The sequence below is a fragment of the Onychostoma macrolepis genome, chromosome 14, assembly GCF_012432095.1.
Source record: "Onychostoma macrolepis isolate SWU-2019 chromosome 14, ASM1243209v1, whole genome shotgun sequence".
Classification (NCBI taxonomy): domain Eukaryota; kingdom Metazoa; phylum Chordata; class Actinopteri; order Cypriniformes; family Cyprinidae; genus Onychostoma; species Onychostoma macrolepis.
Genome location: NC_081168.1, coordinates 16054066 through 16076192, shown reverse-complemented (window position 1 = coordinate 16076192; position 22127 = coordinate 16054066). Strand labels below are relative to the sequence as shown.

General features: G+C 36.5%; 1 protein-coding gene across 1 annotated transcript in view; it reads left to right on the top strand.

Annotated features, from left to right (window-relative positions):
- The window catches only part of ldb2a (LIM domain binding 2a), a 67408-nt gene that overhangs the window by 23569 nt on the left and 21712 nt on the right, over positions 1-22127 (top strand). Inside the window, exons 3-4 of the mRNA XM_058797547.1 lie at positions 16936-17108; positions 19190-19273. Coding sequence (XP_058653530.1) covers positions 16936-17108; positions 19190-19273 — 257 coding nt within the window. The remainder of the gene's footprint in view (positions 1-16935; positions 17109-19189; positions 19274-22127) is intronic.

Below are 22127 nucleotides of genomic sequence, written 5' to 3'. Positions count from 1 at the left end.
TTCAGCATTCTGAACGAATCGGTACAATGAATGACTCAATTGACTCACTCATTAAATTATTTGCTGCTACCCAATGGCGGTTTAGTTTCACGTTTAAAAAGTATCATTGCAAACATTTCTTATTTGTAATTTCAAAAATTAATGTAAAACATCAATGTCATAAAACAGTTGTAATTTTGCATTATAAATTATTTAATTTGATTTGGTGGTACATTTCTACAATGTATTATTATAATTGAATTTATTAATAAAATGTAAGAGTTTATTTGAAAATATATGCCGTTTTGGGTGTTCATTTTGGTTTCATTTATGTAAATGCATTTTAAAAAATCACAAGATAATTTTCATTATTTCTTGTAGGTGCACTGTTAGAAAAATCATGTCAAAAAGTGATTATCAAAATTAGGCTTCTGAGTAATATTTATTTGTCCATCTCTCAATCATCATAACCCCCCCACTTTTTAGCAATTTAAATATCAGCAACTGAACCAAAATGCATGTTTTTGCAGTTTGGCTCTCTGGACAAAAGCCTGTATCAAATATGATACTTAACATAAAGCACATATGCAAATTTTTTTTTTTTCTTTCAAATTAAATCAACAATATTTTTCTGACTATGATTTCAAGTGTCAGGCTTTACAGGGCTAAATGTGTGTAAAACTTTGCAGCACATATTGCCATACTGAAAATGAGACTCCAGCTAAGTCGTTTCGAGTCACTGTTTTCATGTCGATAGAGGATAGACATTTCAATAAATCAAATCTGGAAGATGATGGGAAGTCAAACTGGTTGATTTGGTTGTGGTGGCATCCATCCGGGAGCCCTTGAGGAAGTATGTGCCCCATGAGCATGCAGTGGAGCTGGGAGGGAGAGTGGGCCAAGCCAGCCTCTCCTGAATTATGGATGGAGGGGAAAGGGGGGAGGTGTGGATCAGGACTCATGGGAAAAGCGCAGCACACATTCAGACACACACACACACACACACACAGAGAGGCAGTGGTGTGAGGCCAAGCGTGTTGTGAGGGCGGTTGTGGGTGAGTGGAGCTGTTCGCCTGTGTCTCGTTTTGGCGCGGATGTCTTCGGGGATTACTGCTGGAAAGGGGAGAACTCGGAATCTATCAGACAACCTCCCTCTCTCGTTCTCTCCCATCCTCTGCATCAATGAGACCGAGATGTGATGAGTCAGAATATTCTCTGTGGTGTATCATAATCACAGCACAATTCTGTCTTTTTATCTGCTGGATCTGTTTTCTAATCAGTCACCGTAGCACAGATCATTTGAGACACTGTGACCTCGAAAATAACAAAAACTCACATTGAGCTGTGACCTAGAGTTTTCTCAGGAGCGGTTTACCCAAAAAATTTAAATTGGGTCAACGTTTACTCGCTCTCAAGTCATTTCAAACCCATACGCTGTGATGGTTTTCAGTGAAACACAGAAAGAATCGTTACACAGCTCTTGTTATATTGAGTCTGCTGAGCTCCAAAAAGACAAAAACAATCAAAAACCACAAAAAAGCATCATAAAAGTTATCGATATGACTCGAAGAAAGCATTCAGACTCACCGGCAGGAAGACCAGCCCAAGGGTTTGGGTGTCCAGGTACTCCAGACAGACATTTTGTGCATATGTTTGGTCGCCCTATCGACCATGTAGATGTCATCATTTCATGTTATGTCTTTTTTTTTTTTACCAACAATATTTTATTCTCTGAGATCAATGCTCTTTGATGAAAGTTTGAGGGAAAGGGAGAAAGGAAGGAAGAGAGAAAGAGGGATTGAATTAAAGTTTTATGAAAGATGAATATTTCATCTTCTGGGCACTGAATTCCATACTAGTACTGTGGTTGTGTGTGTGTGTGTGTGTGTGTGTGTGTGTGTGTGTGTGTGTTCATTTATGTGCATTTTTTTACCATTTCCTGACTTATTTTCTTGCTTTCTATTATTAAGGTGACGATACCAGATTTGTATTGGCATATACAACCAGTTGCTTAACTTTAATTTATATGGTATCCACAATGTTAACTTCACTAACTTGTCTTAAAGTTGCCGTTCATAGTTGTATTATAGTTCATAGTTGCATTCTGGTGACAATACCTGGCCTTTGTTTTAAGGTAATTTATATATACAGTCATGGCCAAAAATATCGGCACCCTTGGTAAATATGATCAAAGAACGCTGTGAAAATTAATCTGCATTGTTAATCCTTTTGATCTTTCATTAAAAAAATCACAAAAATCTAACCTTTCATTGGATAATAAGAATTTAAAATGGGGGGAAATATCATTATGAAATAAATGTTTTTCTCAAATACACGTTGGACACAATTATTGGCACCCCTAGAAATTCTTATGAGTAAGATATCTCTGAAGAATATTCTCATTCATATTCACAATTTTGAGCACTCCAGGGTGATTATGAACATGAAATTATCCAGCCATGGCTTCCTGTTTCACAGAAATATAAATAGGAGGAAAAACAAAGCCCAAATTCCCTTAATCATCCATCACAATGAGAAAAAACCAAAGAATATATTTCTGATGTGCAGCAAAAGATAATTGAGCTTCACAAATTAGTGAAGTGGCTTTAAGAAAAGAGCTAGAGCAGTGAAAATCCCCATTTCCACCATCAGGGCAATAATTAAGAATTTCCAATCAACATAAAATATTACGAAAGTGCCTGGAAGAGGATGTGTGTCTATATCGTCCTAATGCACGGTGAGAAGGAGAGTTGCTAACGACTCTCCAAGGACCACAGCTGTAGAATTGCAGAAAATAGTTGAGTCTCGGGTCAGAAAACCTTAAAAAAAAAAAGTTATCAGACACGACTGGAACTTCAAATGGGACTGGCTTCTATGGTCAGATGAAACTAAAAAAATTGCTTTTTATTAGCAAACATTCAAGATGGGTTTGGTGAACACGGGGATAAAAAGTACCCCATGTGTACAATGAAATATACTGCTGTATTTTTGATGTTGTGGGCCTATATTTCTGCTGGAGGTCCTGGACATCTTGTTTAGACACATGGCATCACTGATTCTATCAAATACCAACAGATAAAAAATCAATAAGTGACTGACTCTGTTAGAAATCTTATAATGGGCCATGTTTGGATCTTCTAACCGTACAATAATCCAAACACAAACCTCAAAAACAACACAAAAATGGGTCACTGAGCACAAAACCAAGCTTCTGCTGGCAATTCCAGTCCTCTGACATGAACCCTGCAGAAAATGAGTGAGTGAACTGAAGAGAAGAAGCGCTAACATGGAGCTGGGAATCTAAAGAGTCTGGAGTGATTCTGGATGAAGGAATGGTCTCTGATCTCTTGTCAGGTGTTCTCTAACCTCATCAGGCATTATAAGAGAAAATTTAGAGCTGTTAAACTGGCAAATGGAGGTTTCAAAAAGTATTGATTAAAAGGGTGCCATTAATTGTGGCCAATGTGTATTAGAGAAAAACATTTATTTCATGGTACTTCCCCCCATTTTAAATTCTTATTAGCCAATGAAAGGATAGATTTTTGGTGAATTTTTTAAATAAAATTTCAAAAGGATTAACAATACAGATTAATTTTCACAGCCTTCTTTGATCATATTTACCAAGGGTGCCGATATTTTTGGCCGTGACTGTAAGTATATATTTTTTTCAATATAAAAGTCACTTTTGATAAGTTTAATACATCCTTGCTTAAACGACTATTCGTTTCTTTTAAAATAAAATCTCACCGACATGTGAACTATAGTGTATATATAAAATTGTTAAAGTAAATAAAACAGTGGTATGTAGAATTTTGTCTAAAAACTGCATTTGGCTTTGGGTGCTGTGTTAAGTTGATACTTGGGGTAACACTTTAGATTAGGAAACAGTATTCACTATTAAATAATTGCTTATTAGTGTCAGTCCTCTGCCGTGTGTTGTGTGTTTCCCGCCCTCATGTTTCTATATTTGGTCATGGTCCTGTCCTTGTTCAGTGTGATTATTAGTTTATTCAGTTCAGGTGTGTGTAATTATCCTGTGTATATTAGTTCCTGCCCTTTCAGTTCCTTTTCATCTGGTCTACTTGTTACGCCCGGTGTTCCTGTGTGGCTGCCCTGCCTTGTTTATATTAAAGACTGTATATTTGAGTTTATCCGTGTTCCTCGTTCCTCTCCGCTGTGTGCACTGTGACAATTAGAATGTATAGTACTAGCGTATTGCTATTTATTAGTACTTATAAAGCACATATTAATGCCTTTTTATGTATGACCATATTCTAGATCCCTTAACCCTACTCCATATCTGAGGGAAAACTGAATATGTGTTGCCTAATCTAAAGTGTTATACTTGGTCATGCCGAAAGACTGGAATATGTTGTTGTTTTTTATTTTTATTATTGATTTATTTGTGTATTTTTTACATTTTGACAGAACATTTTGAATTACATATTGCAAACAACAGAATTATTTCAAACAGAGGTTAACAGTTGATTGAACTATTCAGCTAGAGAGCAAAAGCACTACACAGTCCTTTGACAAATCGTCTCTCTGGTATATATTACTCCAGTTTCACCTCGCCAACTTATCTTCTGAGAGGGTTAGACTGTGTATTCTCACATCTCTGTTTCAACCGATACCTAATCATTATCTATTCATAATTCACGCTTACAATCTGAATGTTGTCCCATCAGAGAGGGTAAAACACAGAGTCATGGGAGCTGCTTTTGCATTTTAGGTTTAGAATTTATGTGTGCAAAAGAGAGAGAGAGAGAGAGAAAGAAAGAGAGAGAGAATGTAAGTGTGGGTTGTGTTTTGGAATGGAGCGATTGTCCCCAGAGAGATAATTACTGACAAGGAAGGGCAGGGCGAGAGCTGTTCTTCTCTTTTTTTATCGTTTTTTTATAAACCGCATTCTTTTTGGAACCCTCACTGTGAGTGTCTCGCACCAAATGAAAATCTCGCATGCATCTTGCAGTCAGTCAATATTGAAGTCGAATAACTAAAACCGCAGTTGTGCTGTTTGATAAGTTCACTGTTGCGCTGTGCTTTGATGCCCTTTCTTCATTTTTACTCGCTTACACGTTTGTTGCTACGACCTCGTAAGTTCTTATGGCACGCTTTATAAATAACGAGTTATTTGTAATGGTGGAAATAAAGTTTAGCTCGCTCACAGCAGGCGGGATTGTGCACTTTTTGGCCCGCTGTTTGGAAAGTCACAGTGTGACCTAAAAAGTGGGTGCAGTATTCCCTTCCCATAATGCTGAAGCACAATTAACGACGCTGCTGTTGCAGTTCTTTTCAGCATTTTCTCAGTTCTAAAAATATTCACCTGTTTTTTAATGGGATCTCACCTGGGGAAAGCCAGCCAGCCAGCCACTGAGCTCTGCTCCAAAACATAGTGAGTTGCCTCACTGTTTACTTTTTGAGACAGTGGACCCCTAAGGCAGCATCCTAAATTAAATGAAATTATTATATAAGTAGTGCTCCTCGCACAAAGTGATTGTACTTACTGTTGATTTCAATACAGAGGAGGTGTGTAATACTCTAAGAAGCATAAATACACACAGACAAATTTAGGGGAAAATAATTGTTTATATATTTCTAATAATGTTATTAATATTTATATGAAATGGAATTGATCAAAAGTCACAGTAAATACATTTTTAAAGACTTAAATGGTTACAAAAAAATATATATATATTTTTTTTTTACAATTCTGCTCTTTTGAACTTTCTTTTCATCAAAGAATCTGTTATAGTTTCCACAAACATGTACTCAGCACGACTGTTTTCAACATTGATAATAATAAGAAATGTTTCTTAAGCAGCAAACTGGCATATTAGAATGATCTCTGATGGATCATGCGACACTGAAGACAAAATAGAAAACATTTATTTTTATTTTCAGTTACTGTATTGTTTTTACCATATTTTAAATAAATGCAGCATCAATGAGCTCTATAAGAGACTTATATAATTCAATTCAAGTTTATTTGTAGTGCTTTTCACAATACAAATCGTTGCAAAGCAGCTTTACAGGAAATTAAGTTTCTACAATATTTATTTAGTAGTGGCTTATCAGTGGTGACTGTCAAGTTGATGTACATATAAGAGACTATCAAAAACATTTAAAAAATCTTACCAACCTCAACCATTTAAACAGTAGTGTATTTTAATAGTACTTTCATGGCAATGAAAAGAACCTATGCATTGCCATAAATGTGAAATTACTGAACCTACACACAGGAGCCTGAGAAAAATGCTCATTTTAGAAGACAATTTTAGACTGCGCATAGAGACTTTTGTATCTGAACCCTTCAATAATGAATAGTTTGAAGTAAATAATAACTTTACACTATTTGTATTGATCCTTTTCAGTATTTAATTCATTGTAATTTTTTTATACATCACCTGCCATCTTGTATTTATTTAATTTTTTTCCCCACTGAATTTGTCACAGTTCCTGGGATTGGGATTGTCTTCACAGTGAAGAGTTCATAATTAAGCTGCCTACATTTTGAAACTGGCTTCAAATTAGCAGTATATGATGCCTAAAAAGGCAGCTGTCCAAGTTTCAGAACTGAGCGTGTGAGTAACTTTTCCTTTTTATTTCAAAAACTTTCCAAGTGTTTTATAACACAGCTCTGTGGTTCCAGGTTTTTAAAATCAAAAGTGTTGAAGTATAGTTCAGGCTAAATTTTGTTGGAGAGAACTCTCTGCTCTTTTCTTTTCTTTTCTTTTCTTTTCTTTTCACAAAACACACTTTTCCCAGCATGCTTTGCACTGCAGAGCACTCCATTGGCCGTGTAATCATACCAGAGCAGCCCAAACCTGCATGGTTCTTATTTCTTCTGTGTAATACAAAAGGAGACATTTTGAAGAATTATACTGGTTGCACTTTCCCATACAATCAATGCCCATGGAAAAGAAGGATTTAAAGCTTGAGCAAAGAGGCAAAAGCATTGTATAAGTCATACATATGGCTTGTGCGCTGCATTAATCCTCCCCTCCAGTGAACTGTTAACCACTACGACCAGAGCCATAGGGAATTCAAGACCTAGATCAGTCAGATTCATTTTGAGCTTTTTTGTGAACAGTGATTTGTTGAAAAGATATGATTAAATAGGTTCTGATTGAATGCAGCAAGAGCATATGTTCAGATTTTTCAGTGAATACAACTTAGCTTTTTGTGATGCATATACCAAAATTTATCATATGACTTTTGAGGACCTGAAATACACTGTGCTAGTCATATGGACCACTTTTATTGCATTTATGGGGCTTTTCTGTTTTTTATGAAGCCTGAAAATTTCATTGTGATAATATAAGAGTGAATGGTGCAAGAATTCGTGTTGAGGTGGTGAGAAAATAATCAGACTTTTTTTTGTTTGTTTGTTTGAAAAAAGAAAAAAGGTTGACCTTTGTTTTACATGCAAAATCACTTTTGTTTGTGTTTATTTACTCATGTTTTGCCTGTCTCGCTGTGTAACCTTTCTGTCCACCACTCTGTGTCTTTGACTGTCTCTCTCTTCCTCTCTGTCCCCCTCACACTCTCCTCTCCGTCTGCTGTGCCACTTGAAACTGAACTCCTCTCTTGTCTTTTTGGCTGCGAATGTTGGCATCCGTCCTGGAGCCTACGCTCAGCGTGAATTAATGTGCCTAATTAACACGACGTTAATTATTTGTAAATTGCGTGTTTGGGTACACATTACTTGAGAGGCATATGTTGCACGACGTGTTAGCCGAAACAAGTGACTGCTTAATCCAATCTCTGGAGTGCTCGCTTCTGTAGATGGGCCAATCAGTCTGGAGTCCCCTCACAACACGCAAAAAGAGCCGAACATGCTCAGACAAAAAAAATAATAATAATTAAAAAAAAGATTCACAAAAGCACGTGGGTTATTGTCAGAATCCTGCTGAGGCTAACTTATTTTAAAGAGAGGTTGTTTGAAGTGCTCCCTCTACAGGCGGCAAAGAGAAATCTACATCCCAGCAGGACTTTGTTCGCCATTTCTATCTCGTCTGGTATAGACTACATCATGAAAAAATAAACAAATGCGCAACGGTGTCAGAATAAGATAAATTAAATTTAACATAAAAATGACCTCTTTTCTGTTTTATTGCTTGTTACTGGTAAAAGAGGTCACGGGTTAAATACATATATTTCAGAGTTATGTGGAGATTCGTGTGTAGGAGTCATAGTCCTACTTATAGGACACATATATTCTCTATTTTTGTCTCAGTGGAGGTCAATCCCTGGATGACATTAGTGTCAGGGGCGGATCTACCGTGGCAGTTGCCACCCTAAGAAAAAGCTGTGCCACCCCAGAATTATCACAGAATAAAATATAAATGTAAACTGTGTTTCATGTGCTACTTTTCAGCCGCGGCGATGACAGCGTAACAGACAATAATGGCAAAAACAAAAAAAACAAAAAACACATCTTTCACTAAAAAGTGCACGATCGTTGCACGCGCAGGCAGCGCGCTAGTAGTAGTCATTGTTGCCAGATTGGGGGGTTTCCGCCTAATTTGGCGGTTTTGAATTTGATTGTGCGGGTAAATTGGGCTGGTTTTTGGTCAGTTTGGTGGTTTTCAAAACATATACATTGTATAGGCTAATTGGTTAACAAACAGGACCAAGTGTGCATAGCCTGCTGCATGCATCCAATCAGTCATCACAACGTTACTAAACACACACACACACACACACGCTGCAAGACTAGTGCACTTTTAGCCAATCACTAGGATCAGCAGACAGATGTGATGATTCATGAGCGACGGGTTTTTAGCGCGATAACGGATCTGATTTTGAATGTATAACTGTGTAAGTGATCATAATGCCTATTTATAAATTCGAGGGTAAAGAGTGGAGAGTGTTTTAACTCTCAAAACGTGAATTATACCTGTTGAGGAAGAGATGACATGAAGGCTATCACTGCAACTCCGAAATCAGAGCACAGTTAAATTATTTAAACAAAATCTATTTATATCTATACGATCCTGTCTTTAGTTTAAACGGTCCAGATTGGTAGCCTTTAAAGCTGCTGGACTTGTTACTTTTGACTGTGCAAAGTTCTATTATGTTCGATATTCACGAAAGACTTCTGTGTGAAATTATAGAGCGACACGAAAGAGCATTACAGTATTGTTGTTGTTAATTTGTTTTTAAATTGTCGGATTATTAAACAGAATGACAGAGTTTTGACTGTGATGGTGTGTGCATGAACGAGTGTGAAATAATTACGTTGCTTATTCACTTTTTTGCATTTAAATTCTGACTGACACTGAAAACGATGCGTGTTTTTCGAGGGTATCGGTAAATTTTTTGATTGCCGTTTTGACAGTGACTGCTTGCATATTTTAATCATATTTGGTAGTTCTCTTTAATGTATTTGCCCCGATTTGATCCATGGGAAATTTATCTAGCATTATTTATATTACTTTGTCGTCGTTATTTCGTTATAAGGAGTTAAAAATGGCTCTTATCAACCTTGATTTATATTCTATCACATTATTTTGACAGTTAAAGTTTTGGGCGGGTTTTTGTGAGCTTTTGGGCTGGAAATCGTCCATCCAATCTGGCAACAGTAGTAGTAGTACACTGTAAAAAATAAGTGTCATTTTAACTGTAAAATTTTGTAAAAACGCTACTGAAAAAAACTGTTAATATGTTAACAGTGAGTTCCTGTACTGTATACAGGGGAAAACTGTAAAACATTTAACCAGACATTTCATGTAATTTTACAGTAAAATGCTGTTAATTGTACAGTTTTTAGAAGTAAAAATAACAAATCAATGTATAATTTACAGTCAAAAACTGTAAACTGATATTCCCAGAATTCCCTGCGTGACACTCCACATTTGAAAGTATTTTGTTTAAATAATCATGTTTTTTAATAGTTTTTGTTATCAGTTATGTACATTTGGGCTTTATGTTACATCTTCTGTTGTTTAATGAAAGTTTATTGCATTATTTAAGTATCATGTGTGTTACCATGATAGTGTTTTGTGTTTGCATGAATGACCCTGTGCACCTTCTATATATTAGTATATACTTCTGCTTGTGGCAAAGCTACCTGATTATTCATGTGGCTTTCTCTTTTACCACCTCTTTTTATTATGGTGGTTGTCAGTATGTTAAAGGTACAAAACAGATTTTAATAGCAGTGTGTGTTGTTTAATTTAGTGGTTTACATTCAAATTTCCCGGTTTGTAAATTACAGTTTTATACTGTAAAAATTACAGTTGTGTTCTGTAAATGTGTTTACAGTTTTTTTCTGTATTTTTTACTAAATTATTCTGGCAACCACAGCTGCCAAAATTATTTTGTAAAAACTACGGAATTTTTTTTACAGTGTAGTAGCTAGCGTAGTCGACTTCATTAACAAATGACTCTTATGAACCCGGTTTTTGAGTCAAAAACACAAAGCGCAGCCCATTCACTAACGAACTGTTTTTACATTTGTTCGTGAATCAGATAGGGTGAATTCGGGTAATCTGGGACATTTTTTGCAATTTTGACTTCTGCGATTTATTTCGATATCTATCTAACATATTAGATCAACACATTAGACTTTTCTGAAATCCCTAAGATGTTTTCTAACCACACCAGAAGAAATAATGTAGATATTATGCCCAGAGGAGACATGCCACACCTATTAAGTGTTTTTGTGCCCCCCAAAAAAAGCCTGAATTTGATAATCTGGGACAGGTCACTTTATAATCTGGGACATATGTATTAGGCCTAAAAAAAGCCTATATTCACCATACTTTATGCATGCCAAACACAATATCACCAATAGCTCCCTTCATTCTACTCTCATTCCATTGGTTTAGCTTCTTCGTATTTCTCTTATTTCTCTCTCTCTCTCTCTTCCTCGCTCTTTCTGTTGCCATCTCTTTTCCTGACGCTGTGGTGCCATTGCATTTTGTAATACATTTCATTGAGTTAATTAAAAGCCATGGATATTTTCATATTTTAGTTGACTTAATGACTGTGTGTGTGTGTGGGGTGTATGTGTATGGGTGTGTGTGTGTGTGTGTGCGTGCGTTTGTGAACAGAACATTTTGAACTGGCCTGGGCGCAGATCCCCCTCCTGCTCAGTGATTTGACCCGTTGTATATACTAAACTAACTGGGAATTTGGGAAATGAAATTAACGGTTTACTTCATCCTGATACCTTTGCTTGCTATTGGAATACGTTTCCCAGATTCCGTCTCTGTAGCATCTCTCTAGCTAGCTGGTTTAGCTAGCTGCTACCTACTGTGAACTTGTGCTAATGTTATAACCTCCAGAATTAACACCCATTTCTCATTATGTCATATATTAACCCTTGTCATTAGATTTATAAAGTCCCTAAATGCATATTTCCCCCATTTGAAGACTGTCCCAGATTACCCAAAGCATGCCGTCCCACATTCTCAATCATATTTGATAATGTGGGACAACAAAAAAATGTTTGAAAGAAAAAAAACTAAAACACATTTTCAACACTTTAATACATATTTTGTTGCTTGAATAGATCACAAACATAATTTGACAACGATTAGGAACATTGTCTTATTTATGACAGATTTATGTCGTTAACATTAATCTAGTCAGAATCCTATGTCATTGACCTTGTCATGCAATTCCCAGAGGAGCTTCGAGCTTCTTGATTGACAAGTGCCCCGCCCCTTTCTGTGGAATTACCCCCATGAAGTCATGTGATTTTTGTCACATGACATCCATGCTAAAATTATAGTAAAAGTATTGTTGACTAAATTTGATTAGAACAGGAAATAAACACACTGGAGTTTAGGTGTCCCAGATTACCCGAATTCACCCTACTGCTTCTCTGTTTATTCTGAAGTCCTCTGAGAAATCTAATCCCGTCCGGACATGTCTAAAATTCATCCCGTAATTGTTCGGTGATCCGATTCTCCGAGTCCGACCGCTCGCTCCACTTTCATCATGGATATAGGCCTTTCTGCCATATCGGACGAAACAATAACATGAAATCAATAAGAAGATGCCGATCACAAAAACTAATGGTAAGAATCTTGTATTGCATAATATAACTGATTTTAGTTGGCCATTTTCCCAAACCATTAATTCAGTTCTCAAAACAAAGACACATATCTCAAAATGTTTAACAATAAGTAAGTTAAACATTAGGTAGCAAAACTGATGACATCAATCAGAATCTCTGCATCCTAACAACGGAGAGAGGAGAGAGCTGAACGAATAATATACATGGGTTTTATACTTACACATTCAGTATAATTACAGTACAGTACCGGTACATTACAAGGTGGAAATTTCACTATTCTATATGTACAGAAAACTGTAGCACATGTTGTACACCTTCAAACGTGTGACTGTCAAATTTTATTTGTAACCATTTTTTATGTGTACTGCATGTTTGCAGAACTGAGAAATGACTGCCTAGAGATATAGTCTTGTGTCAGGAGACCAGGAAACTGATATTGTACTGCACTGTAAAAAAAAAAAAAAAAAAGTTGAGCGAACTTAAAAAGAAATTGTTTTACCAGCTTTAGCAGATTTTTGAGTTTGCTCAACTTATTTTTGTGGGAGATTCTCAAATTTTTGTTGTATTAACTTTTGTTGAAAACTCAAAAATCTGCTGAAGCTGGTTGCCTTAAAATTTTAAGTTGGCTCAACCTTCTTTTTTTTTACAGTGTGTACACTGTAATGAAATTTGACCAAATGTGCTGACCAGAGGATGATGAATTTAGATTTTTTACTGTACTGTATTGCGGCGCATACCAAGTTCATATACAATTCTTTGGTATTTGAACTTTTCTAGTGTTTTTCTACTGCAAGATTACTTTACAGTAGTAAAATGAAAATGATCTGTTCCCAAAAGTTCATTGCTGAATTATTATTATTATCATTATCTGTAATTTAATTTATGTTGTATACTGTAATAGACATTGAGCTGCAAAAATAATTCCTGAATCCTAATAGGCTAAGAGTTTTTTGTTAAGTGTTATTGATCTCATGAGTGTTCACTGGGCAGGAAAGTCATCTGTGTATTTGAATTGTGTTTAAGTATTTAAGAATACCTGTAATAACTAGATTGAAAAGTTTGAAAGACAATTTTATGCTGGCTTGTCTTAAAGTCTTGTTTAAGAAACATAAATAGTTTGGTCAGTTAGATGTTCTAGATGTTTGCTAAAGTGTTGCTAGTTGGTTGCTAGGATATTCTGGGTGGTTGCTAGGCTCTTGCTATGCAGTTGCTGGGGTGTTGCTAGACTATAGATAGTGTATTCTGGGTGATTACAGACATTCCCACCTCTGGTAATAACAGAAAATCAAACATTGTTTTCAACAGAAACACTTATAACCTGTTGAAGTTATTTATATTGTGTATTGACTTGGTGATATGATGGATATTGAAATGTTGTTATTTATTTCTCATTTTAAACAGTATAGATGATTACTTAATGGTAATGCAATATTTGTGAACACAACTGTGCATGTCAAACAATAAATCCCCAAAAGCTATGCATGGGGGCTTGCTTTAGTGTTGCCACCCCTCATAGACCCCATGCCACCCCAAAAATTATTTTCTAGATCCTCCCCTGATTAGTGGTATTTCTAGATATTTTTATGGGGGGAAAAATGTCAGCAGTTAAAAACAAACAGAAGTCTTGGTGACATGCTGCTGTGTATTTATAGTCTGGCCATATGATGCTAATGGACAAAGTGGTCAATGTTTGCTTTGTTGGAATAATCCAGTTAGGGCATAACCACACCAATTCTATGTGCAAAAAAGCATGATTTTCTATGTAAATACATGTAAATCCATTCTGACTTAATAACTTGTTAACATTTTCTTGTTACACTTTATTTTAAGGTGTCCTTGTTACAGTGTAATTATACATTTAAGTACAGAATAATATTAATCAACTGCATGTACATACTATATGGTTAGGGTTAGGATTAGGGTTATTTGCATGTAATTATGCATAATTTATTGTCATTAAAATAGTAAGTACATGTAACGTGTAACAAGGACACCTGTATAATTTCTCCCTGTGTAATTTTAATATGTAATGTAAATGTAAATGTTTAAATATTACAAATATTACTGAAATATTATTTTTTAAAATGTATAATATATATTATTTTAATGTTGCATATATACATAAATTACTGTTCAAAAGTTTGGGGTCTGTAAAATATTTAAGGAAGGTTTTGGAAGGAAGTTTCTAATGCTTTCTAAAGCTGCATCTATTTGATTAAAAAATACAGTAATACTGTGAAATATTGTTACTATTTAAAATATCTGTTTTCTATTTTGACATTAATAAAAATTTACTTCTGACTTTAGTGTCACATGATCCTTCAGAAATCATTCTAATGTGCTGATTTGGTGCTCAATAGAAATTTCTTATTATTACCAATGCTGAAAACAGTTGTGCTGCTTAATATTTCTTATAGAAACCATGATACGTGTTTGTTTTTTTGTTTGTTTGTTTGTTTTTTTCTCCCAGGAATCTTTGATAAATAGATTTTTTTTTTTTAATCATACAAATATGAAATATATACATATAAATACATATATTTCTATATGTAATATTTCATTAATATATAGATGTTATGCCAGTGTCTGTTTGTTTTTAGGACTTGCATTTAGCATTGTCATGATGTCATTTTATTACTATTAATTAGTCACATGGCATTTACGGCTTAGGTGATTGCCTCAGAAACCCAGGTCTGTGCCCAGAACTGAGCACCCATATTTCTGGAGTACCAGCTGGCTGACAGCTATTTAGAGGAATGTAAATGCTAACAGATAGCTTTCTCTAGGTATTATAGAGCTCCTTGTGTGTTCAAGCTGCCCTGGTACCACACACACACACACACACGCTGGTCTTTTATTTTGGTGTGTGTGCGAGTGTGTCTGTGATTTTATGCCCCATGGTTAGGCATAGGGGCCGCTATGCCACAGTGCTCTAGAACTTTAGCGGGCAGTCAGGTGTGCCCTTAGTAACAACATCTCCCTTCAGCATGACACCCCTCGCTGTCACCCTGCCTGTCAGCCTTTCATTTTGTATCTCTCTCACTTTCTTCCTCTCCATCCTTCCCTGTAGCACTTTATTTGCCTGCATTCTGTGCCGTTCTATCATTCATGGCTATTTCATATTTATTTTCAGCGTCCCTTCGAAGCGCTCCACCATCCTCTCTCTCGCACTCGCTCATTAACAGTCAGCTCCCGTCGTCGGCTCACTCTGTGTCTTAACCACTAGGGAGACCTTCATTTATACGCTCAAGCTAGGGCTCTCCCTCCCTCCGCTCTCTCCCCTTCTCCCGTTTTTCTCACTCTCTCCCCCTGCCAAGTATTTATGTGTTGATTTAGTCATGCCAGACTTTAGCCAATTTAAGAAACAGGCCGCGTTTGCAGCTGTTTCATTTTCTCCTTCTGCCCGTGCAGTTTTAACCGGTGGCGGCAGTGGCGTCTGTCTTAAGGGAAGCTGGGTAAATGAAGTTCTCTCTCTCTTTCCCTCCACCACCCCCGTTCCGCTCCCTCAGGGCTGGTGGCACAAACATAATTTCTCTCAAAGGGGAGTTTGACTGTAAGATGGATTATTTCTGCCTGAAATCAGACGCTAAGCTGGATAAGGCTGCTCGTCCGTTCAGTTTCAATATTAAAATGATAAGTTAACACTGCAAAGCCACTCGCAAAAAGTACAAGTTGTTTCTGCGGGAATGTCTGCTACTTTCTTGGCCAGAGATGTCCAGCTAAACATGCATTAAAAGGTTTTGTAAGGCTTTTTAATGGGTGGCTCATATATATGTTTGTATTTACATTTTTAATATATATACACTACTTTTCAAAAATAGCATGTTTTTATTTTTCATGAAATCAGAAATGATGCATTAAATTGATCAGATGTAAGACTTTTACATTGTATCACACTTTCCACAAAAATATTAAGCATCACAACTGTTTTTAAAATTGATAATATTGGAAAGGAGCAGCAAATCGGCATATTGGAATGGTTTCTTATCATGTGGCTGCTACTGAAAATTCAGCTTTAAATCACAGAAATAAATTACATGTTAAAATATCTGCAATGATAATTCACAATATTACTGTTTTTACTGTATTTTTTGGTGAACATAATAGAATTCATAAACATTTTGTGAATAGTAATCAAAAATGTATTTCTTTTTTTTTTTTACCTCACTTTTATTACCCTTTATTTTTGGTATTTTTTAATTTTCATTAAAAACTTGTTTAAAAACTTACATTAAGATATATTCAAGATGTAAATATTATACTATTTTGCTTATCAATAAATGTATTGTTTCTTTTTTCTTTCTTTTTTTTTTTTTTTTTTGAAATCGTGGCAAAAATACTGATTAAGAAAATTATTTGTTATAGTGTGTATGGATTAGATTTTTTTGTAATGAAGCAAGAATACAAGCTAAGAAAAAAAAATTGAACAATGCAGATATACCTGAGGCCACACATCCAGACAGAGGCTCTGTCTTTGTTCATTGTTAAACAACAACAGAAAAAAAAAAAAAGAAAAAAAAAAAAAGTTGCATAATTATCTCCAGCTGCAAGGAAGAATAAGCATTCCAACTCAAAGTATTCCAACTCAACTTTTTGCGAGACCTCAGGCTGGTTACTGTAAACACAGTTTGCAAAAACAAATGATCATACTTTGTATCAGTTAGGCTAATCTATAACAATTGTTATCAAAAATTGTACTATGTCAGTGCTGATGCTGATGCGTGGTCACACCATTTGAGGGAATGCAGGAACAGTTTTTGTTCATTTTTAAATTATACTAACTGTGTCTCTGTACATCTTACTTGTTAATAATGTATCATAACAAACAGTGAGAATTAAGAGATGCAGAGACATTTCAAGTCAATTTAGGAATACATTAAACAAAATACAATGCAATGTAAGTGACATCTTGTTTCCCTCCTCAGCAATCGGGCGAACCCTCATCCCTCGATACTTCAGCACGGTATTTGAGGGTGGTGTGTCAGACCTCTACTACATCCTGAAACACTCCAAAGAGTCCTTCCACAACTCCTGCATCACTGTGGACTGCGATCAGTGCACCATGGTCACGCAACACGGCAAGCCCATGTTCACCAAGGTAAAAGAGTGTGTGTGTGTGTGTGTGTGTGTGTCAGACACCATGTCCTAAACAGGCACAAAGTTTTAAAATGAATGAATAAATGATGAGGTGCAGATACACTTAGTTTCTATGTTTGCCAACAAAACATGCGTTCTTTGTTCTCCTTGCGCATTTTTGCTCATTATCGTAACCTCAGAGTAGAAGGAGAAATGACACAGTTATCTGTTTCCTTCAGTTCTTACATTCTCTGTGATAAAGCCCGTAAACTGTCTAATAGAACAAACAAACATGGCAGGCGTGATAATTTACTGCTTTAATCACAGCCATTATTCTATGTGTTTACTGACGGAGGTCGTTAGGAATCCTTGTGAAATATTTCTGGCAGCTTTGGCCTCTGCTGAGGAAGCTCTTTATGAATGTATTACTCAGTACTCACTCTGTGTGTTGTCATATACTTTAGTTTTTGATTAGTTTCTTTGTCATAGTAAAAACAATAATAATAATAGAAGCAAGTTTGTGAGATTTCTTTTCAGAATCACAGTCTGAATGCGCTAAACAAGGACACAAATGCAAGCATAACAGTCATTTTACTGTATTTGAAAGGTGGAGAGCAAATTACAAGCCATGGCCATTTTATATGTGTCAGTTAAGCGTTTTACTGATTAAATATGCAGTTTGCCATTGATCTAAACCAAAAGGGTTTATGGTATCACCTGTACCATAAAGGTAATTTCCAGTTGACATTATAACTGTGTATTTCTGTTATGCCTCAGGAGAGGCTGTCTGGACGTTTTAGAATATAAGACAGAGCTGCTTGATGCAGAATTCTTACTGTCATAAATAGTCATAATAAAAAAATAGAATGACCTATAAAGAGGACAGTCGTATTGTCGAATTATGAGAAAGGGTCAAAGGTCATTGGCCCATGGTGGTTTGGATGTAACGTCACACCCTCAGTGGTTACAAATAGCTTTTAAAGATCTGTCAGCTGTAGTGGACATCATGCATTGGAGGGTTAAACCACTTATCAACAGATTTTATGTTTCCACCTTGTCCATCAAGCACTTTGGATTATTTTCACACACTGATATGGACTAATCCACTCTAATCCATACAAGAGCCCGAGTACTTATCATTACAGAGGAATGGAGACCCACTAGTCTTTGAGCAACTGATTACAAAATCACAGCTGTACTTTATTAATCAAGTGCTGTATTGAGAGAAATGGTCAAAAACGTAATAGCAGGTATTTTGTAGTCATCTGCATATTTGTATACAATTGGAGAACATTTTGTTCGTATATTTAGTTCTTTTCATCTACAGGCACTTTTATGTCCCAGGAGTTGATTGAATGATTGATTAATTCATTTACTGACTTATTTATTTAATTAATTAATTATTTAATCAAAACTAACATATTTCAACTTTTTCATTTTTTATATGAAGGTAAAATTGTCTTGGGAACTGTTAATTTTGTGTTTATTTCATTTTGTGCATGTATTGTTTGTTTGTTTTTTATTTTATTATTTCGTTTTACCATGAATTATTTATTTATTTTTGGCAAAATTATCAATGTTTAAAACTATGAGAACTTAAATAAAAAGTTAAATAAACAGTAAACATAAGCCTTTTCAATATTAATTGTGTAAAAATTATATCAGATTTTAGAAAAATATCAACTGTCAACAATTTCGCACCCAATAACGTTTCATTCAAAAGTTGATGTAATTTTAAACCAACTTGTTAACATTTAATCAATCAATATTAATTAGCAGGTGCAGCACACTCCTGATTCAATGCCCCAAATCTGAATCAGAAATGTATTCAGTGTAATCACAGTGATTCAGATAAATTGCATCTCTGGAATCTCTCCAGCACACAAAAAGCGTCTCATCCAGCGCCACAACCACCAGACACTGAGAGCCCCTTAGATATTCGAAAAATAAAGATCTGACAAGCCTGAATATGTGGTCACATTCAGGGTCTCATAAAACAAGCATGAAGAACAAGCATCATATATGTTGCTTTTGGTCAATAACATGCTGTGGATTTTGGGGGTTTGTAAAAAGTGATACGCTTCTTTTTTTGTCCACCTGCAGGCACAAGACCCTCAAGTCCTGGAGCAGCTCTCAAAAAACATCACCCGCATGGGACTGACCAACTTCACCCTTAACTACCTCAGGGTAGGCAGAACAAAAATAGTTCATTTGTTCAATTTCCTTACAAAACAATATTGTGGAGATACCATGGTAAGTTGATGGAATCAGAAGATAATACCATGGTATTTTTGTATCCTACAAACAGGGCCTAAAATGAACACTTGCCAAGCGCCAAATGCGAGTAAAAATCTGCGTTGGCGAGGACATGTAACAGTGTCAGTCGCCAGTTGGCGGGTACAACTGTTACGAAATATTAATGTAGTGAAAACAACAGCCTGTTTTAAAGAGATTCGCTGTTTCTGACATAAGCGAATAAAATAATCTTTCCAAAGACAAGGTCTTTGTGATTAGCTGTTCTGTCATAAGCGACAAGAGCGAATCAAATAATAGGAAACAAACGGGCTGATAAGGTCAGAGCAGAGTGATGGCCAGCTTGTCCCTAGACACGGTTCTAATAACTTTTACCTGAGAAGATTTTGCTGCTTCATTTCGGAAGATTAACTTTTCTTTATTCTTCATAACCCGACACGTAGGAAACGGTGCAGTGCAGTATATGGTTTGAAAGGCTGCGCGTTCGGCTGTACGCATACAGAGCCGCTTCAGACAGTGCACCAGTAGCTGTCAAAATACGCGGTTTTGGCAAGTTACCTCATAAACGTAGTCTTAAATGAGTTATAAAGTCTTAAATGACCGTAAAGAGTTTGGAGAAAATCGAATATGTGTCAGATCCGCGTGCTGCATCAGGTTTTAAAGGGACAGCGCTGATTTAAAGTGAAACCTACTGAAGTCTGTCATTGATGTAAATCAAAGAAGAAAAGAAAAAGAGAAATCATTGGAGTGTTCTAGTCGCTGCTTAACTTTTGTAGCTTGAATAAAGATTTATCTGTATAGTTTATGCATATACAATTTATAGTTTATGGGAAGATTGTTTTAAAATCACTTAAATTAAAAGTTATTTCACAGCCTATTAAATGTTAAAAATAATGGCTTTAAATTCTACTGTAATGTTGAATGGCTAAAATTAGTAGGTAAAATTGAGGGAGAATTCATTTAATAGAGACACCAGTAGCAGGACAAATTAAAAACATTGTAAATATGTTTAGTCATTGTAGTAGTAATAACTGCCTGTTTTTGCAAAAAGAGTTTCATGGCCGGTAAAAAAATGTTTTGGCTGGTGTGGCAAAAAGTTTGTTTTAGGCTCTGCCTACAAATCAACGGTTTTACATTTACATTTACATTTACATTTAGTCATTTAGCAGACGCTTTTATCCAAAGCGACTTACAATTGGGGAATACATCGAGCGATTAATCTTGAAGAGGCAATCAGACATACGAAGTGCTTGCAACACCAAGTCTCAGACATTGTTCAAATAAATACAAACTACCAAAGGAAGGAATAAGTAAAGATAATTTTTTTTTTTTTTTTTTTTTAGTTTAGGATGAAGTCAAGTGCTGTCGAAAGAGATGAGTTTTCAGTTGTTGCTTGAAGATTGACAGGGATCCAGCATTCCGGATAGAGGTGGGAAGATCGTTCCACCAGCCAGGAATGGTGAATGAGAATGATCTAGAGAGTGATTTTGCGCCTCTGTGATGGTATCACGAGGCGCCGCTCACTAGCAGATCTCAGATTTCTGGAGGGATGTAGTTTGTTAACAGAGTGCAAGTAAACGGGTGCTGAGCCAGTGGTTGTTCTATATGCAAGCATCAGTGTCTTGAACTTGATGCGAGCCGTGATTGGTAGCCAGTGCAGGGAGATAAAGAGAGGTGTAACATGGGCTCTTTTGGGCTCGTTGAAGACCAGTCGTGCCGCTGCATTCTGAATCATTTGTAGAGGTTTGACTGTATTAGACGGAAGTCCAGCCAGAAGAGCATTGCAATAGTCCAGCCTAGAAATGACAAGGGCCTGGACAAGAAGTTGTGCAGCATGCTCTGTCAGAAAGGGCCTGATCTTTCTGATGTTATAGTGCAAACCTGCAAGATCGAGCAGTTTTGTAATGTGGTCTTTGAAGGTCAGCTGATCATCAAAGATTACACCAAGATTTCTGACCGAAGTTGATGGGGTTATTGTTGATGAACCTAACTGGATCGTGAAGTCATGCTGTAGAGTCGGAGTGGCAGGGAGGACAAGAAGCTCAGTCTTTGCCAGGTTGAGCTGCAGGTGATGTTCTTTCATCCATGCCGAGATGTCCGCCAGGCAACCTGAGATCCTTGCAGTTACCGTTGGATCATCTGGTTGAAAAGAGAGGTAGAGCTGTGTGTCATCAGCGTAGCAATGGTATGAGAATCCATGTGCCTGTATGATGGGACCCAGTGATGTAGTGTATGTGGAGAAGAGGAGGGTTCAAGAACTGATCCCTGAGGAACCCCAGTGACCAGTGTATGTGCTTTGGATACCTCACCTCCCAGGCCACCCTGAAAGACCTACCAGTGAGATAGGATTCAAACCAGCGAAGTGGAATGCCAGAGATGCCCAGTGATGAGAGGGTGGACAGGAGTATCTGATGATTGACAGTGTCAAAAGCGGCAGATAGGTCCAGCAGAATGAGGACTGATGATTTGAATGGGCTTTTGCAATTGCAGGGCTTCAGTGACCGAGAGAAGCGCAGTCTCAGTTGAATGGCCTCCTGAAACCTGACTGTTTAGCATCCAGTTTGTCGTTCTGTGAAAGAAACAGTGAGACTTGGTTGAAGACAACTGCTTCAAGTGTTTTCGCTATGAACGGAAGGAGAGAGACAGGTCTGTAGTTTTCTATAAGAGAAGTGTTTAATGTAGGTTTTTGAGCAGTGGGGTTACCCGAGCCTGCTTGAACGCAATGGGGAAGTTACCTGTGAGTAGGGATGTGTTGATGATGTGTGTGAGTGCAGGTAAGAGTGTGGGT